We start from the raw sequence: 3,792 nt of genomic DNA on the forward strand, positions 1-3,792 counted from the left end.
TTCCTCCTGTGTCCTCTCACAATATCAACCTCAGATAGCTCTCTCTACTATAGTTATAAGGTGGTTGAGTTGAGTAGCAACATATGAATTAGATTGGGGAGTTAATTAGTTAACCTCTACTTGCCAACATAAACACCAACTCCTGTAAATAAAAAAAAAAGTATATAACCTATTAAAATAACGTAATAAATAAATAAATTTGCTGGTAATAAAATAACGTAATAAATAAATTTCTATGTTCTATATTGTATATGCATTAGCATCCCTCTCCAGTCTCTCGCTCCCTGGGAACAGAGAACACTATAAACACAAGAGCGTTACTTTTGTTGGTTTTTTCTTTTTGCATTACTTTGAGCTTCTTGCTATGTTCTTCAATGAGTGTTTGCAAACTTCTTTGCATCTAAATTTAAGGACAAAATAAACACAAGATTGTAAGGATATGAGACTTTGGATTGAGTTATGATCTCAACCATAATAACTCTAGCACCAATTGCATAGCTTTTGAACCTCTAATTGCAATTGTCGTGATTCCTCAATTTGCATATGGCTTCTAGGAAATAGGAAAACAAAGAGTATGTAATATTTTAAAAACCTGGTGAGATTTTTGAATCTATGTTACATTAGTAACACTATTATATTACATGAACTTATGATGTTACATTTTGAGTTGAAGCTCTATGACTCTATCTGTTCTAAGTCCTTCCTCAGATCTTTCTGAAAGACAAAGATAACTGTGTCACAATATAACCTTAATACTAAAGAATATTGAAACTTTAGTTCATCACATTTAAGTGTACACCAACCATACGAGTCAAAATACCATAATGTGCATAATTTCATGTAGTCTATTTTGCAAAATTTCACAAAGTATGCAATGACAAAATTAATTTACCTCGCAAAGCTTTATGCGCGCTTTCTGAAGATCTACATTTCTGCAAGGCAAATACATTAGAGGGACTCATAAGAGGAAGATCTTGGTTTTGACAGAACTGTCGAACCAAAACTTTGCTAAGACATTAATATGGGCAAGCTGTATCTTATGATCTTATAAATCTCTACTCTTAAATGTTTCCTTACATTTATTTATATCTTATGATAATTTTATTTTCAAGGTTGGTTTCTCCCTAACTGCCGATTCCTAGTCTTTGATCGATGTCATAAAGATTGTTTTACATTGGTTGTTGACCGCTTAACACAATCCTCTCATTTTATCCAAGTTTGGGAACGGCTATGTATAAATTTGCAACAACGTACGCTAACAAATAAAAGCTTACAATATAAGACGTCGTTTGATGGAGGAGTTCATCTCCTATTTTCTCTATTCTTTCTGCTTTATCAAATTGTAAGGAGCAGATCAATCCATTATTCTATATTTTTTGTATCAATATATCTTTTTTCTTATCATATATGAACATATTGAATTACTTACTCCATGCTCTAGTTCAGATAATAAACAACTAAAACTGTATGTATGCTGTGTAACAGAAATGTTTCAAACTTCTATTTAGAAAATTAAGGCAGAGGCGTAATCATTGTGACACTTACAACCGAACTGAGTAAATGAAAAAAACTATTGCATCTTATTTCCTAGGTATACATGTGTCACGCATTAGCATTATTATAGAAATTTGTAAACTCTGATTGTTGAAATCCGTCATTGCAGCCGCTATAGGAGTCCAACAAAGAGTGCATCAATGCCAACTTCAACTTGGCACTTATCTTCCATATCCCTATTCGCCTGAACGGCAGCCATGGAGAATTCACCAGAGTAATACCTAACCAGTGGCCTCGACCACGCCAGAGGGTCATTAGCAAATGTCTGAGGGTCTTCAACAGAAACACTGACACATATATTAACTTCTCCACTTTATAATGTAACTGAAAATCAACTAACTTGTAACAGAAAATCAACTACTCATACAAAATAATCTCATATACCATCCATAACCGTTTTATATAATCTGCATTTGAACTCTATTTATTTGCGTTCCACTTTTTATGCACACAACATTCACATTATGGTTCATAGGTTAGAGAATTAAAACTATGGCTCTGACAAATAAAAAAGTCGGTAAAGGCTAAAATGCCAATGAGGCTAGAAGAATGTAATATGGTATCAGACTTCAGAGTCAGCTTAGTGAGAGTGCAAGGGAACTGGATTGATCTGTGGTGGCGGAAAGCGCCTCATAAGATTAAAGTTTTCGTGTGTAGACTGGTGAGAAATTAGTGCAGCAAGGGGTGAACTGTCTGGCGACTTGTCCTCCTGATGAAAGATGATTTTCACTTTTGTTTTTGCTGTCCAAATGCGCAGGCATTTTAGGAGCATGCTCAACTGAGAAGTCAAAAAAATCGCACAGCTGTTGCAAGCAGGCATGAGTTGGGCCTGATTCGACCATATTTCTAACAAAAAATTTACCACTGCGCCGAAGTTAAATCTTACTTAAAATTTCCATTTTCGCCTTAAACGTTGGAGTAACCCTACCCATGCCCACCTTTGTTTTTGTAATGAGAAAAACTCAAGTCCTTTTTTTAACCAAAAAATTGTATACAGTGATGTAAGTTTTCTAGCAGCATGGAATGCCTTTTGTTCTTAATTTTGTTAGCCACTAACTGTATCATATGCAATAGGCGAAAGAATACCGTATAAAAAGATTGTACAGAAAGAATTACATCTAAAAAGAATGTACAGAATTTTACACAAGGGGATAGCACTGAGAATTCTACACAAGGGATTCTGACCTAGAATTACATCGAAAAAGAATGTACAGAACTCTACACAAGGGTATAGCACGGAGAAAATTGGACTGGAATTAGGGGCTAATAAGAATTGAACATGAAAGTACAGAAAGAAGTAGCAATATCATAGTGTTCGATAAGGAGATGCAGCATATGGTGCAGCAGTTCGAGGGTATGGCTAAGGCGGTGCAGCATGTGGTGCATCAGTTTGGGGGTATGCACTAGGAGACGCGGCATATGGTGCACCTGCTTGGGGGTATGGATAAGGTGGTGCGGCATATGGTGCACCTGTTTGGGGGTATAGATAAAGAGGCACAGCAATTCGGGGGTATGAATAAGGTGGGGCATCAGTTTGGGAGTATGGATAAGGACATGCTGCATATGGTGCACCTGTTTGGGGGTATGGATAAGGTGGTGCATCAGTTTGGGAGTATGGATACGGAGACGTGGCATATGGTGCACCTGTTTGGGGGTATGGATAAGGAGGTGTAGCATATGGTGCAGCACGTCGGGGGTATGTGTAACCCTCAACATATTCTGGAGACATATGTAAGGCTGCCATTGGAGCTACTCTTGCAGGAACAGACGGATGACCACCTCCACCATTGTGGAAATCATATTTTGCAGTTATAGTTCTTCCCTGCAATGAAACGAGTATGATATGTAATAAGAAATACAGCTAACAAAATAACATGTATGAATTACATTATATAGTACATCATCTAGGAATTGACAACTGTATGAAATTTCAAACATTTTCTTACTTACCCCAAGAGTCGTTTAATCTAGGTCATCTATGGCTTTCTTTGCTGCCTCTCCAGTCTTGTATGTAAGGAAGCCAGATCGACTACAGTTAAAAATAAAACAGTTGAGCTGCTATAAAAATTAAAAACAATAACTATTGTATCCAATTAAACCATGTTACTACTTTTACCTTGATAAATTTGAATCCTTGTGACATTGAGATACAATTAAACATTCCTCTATATCACCATGCCTCTCAAAATAGTTGAGCAGCATTTCCCTTGTTACTTGTGGTGATAAGTTTCCAATATA

General features: G+C 36.4%; 1 protein-coding gene across 1 annotated transcript; it reads right to left on the reverse strand.

Annotated features, from left to right (window-relative positions):
* Positions 1–1,449: 1,449 nt before the first annotated feature.
* Positions 1,450–3,511, reverse strand: LOC123890140 (protein lifeguard 1-like). Its single transcript, XM_045939696.1, has 2 exons — positions 3,505–3,511; positions 1,450–3,376 (listed from the first exon to the last, which is right to left on the reverse strand). Exon 2 carries the CDS (start codon positions 3,296–3,298, stop codon positions 2,915–2,917), a length of 384 nt encoding a protein of 127 aa, XP_045795652.1. The 5' UTR covers positions 3,299–3,376; positions 3,505–3,511; the 3' UTR covers positions 1,450–2,914.
* Between the last annotated feature and the right edge of the window lie 281 nt (positions 3,512–3,792).

The sequence above is a fragment of the Trifolium pratense genome, linkage group LG6, assembly GCF_020283565.1.
Source record: "Trifolium pratense cultivar HEN17-A07 linkage group LG6, ARS_RC_1.1, whole genome shotgun sequence".
Lineage (NCBI taxonomy): Eukaryota > Viridiplantae > Streptophyta > Magnoliopsida > Fabales > Fabaceae > Trifolium > Trifolium pratense.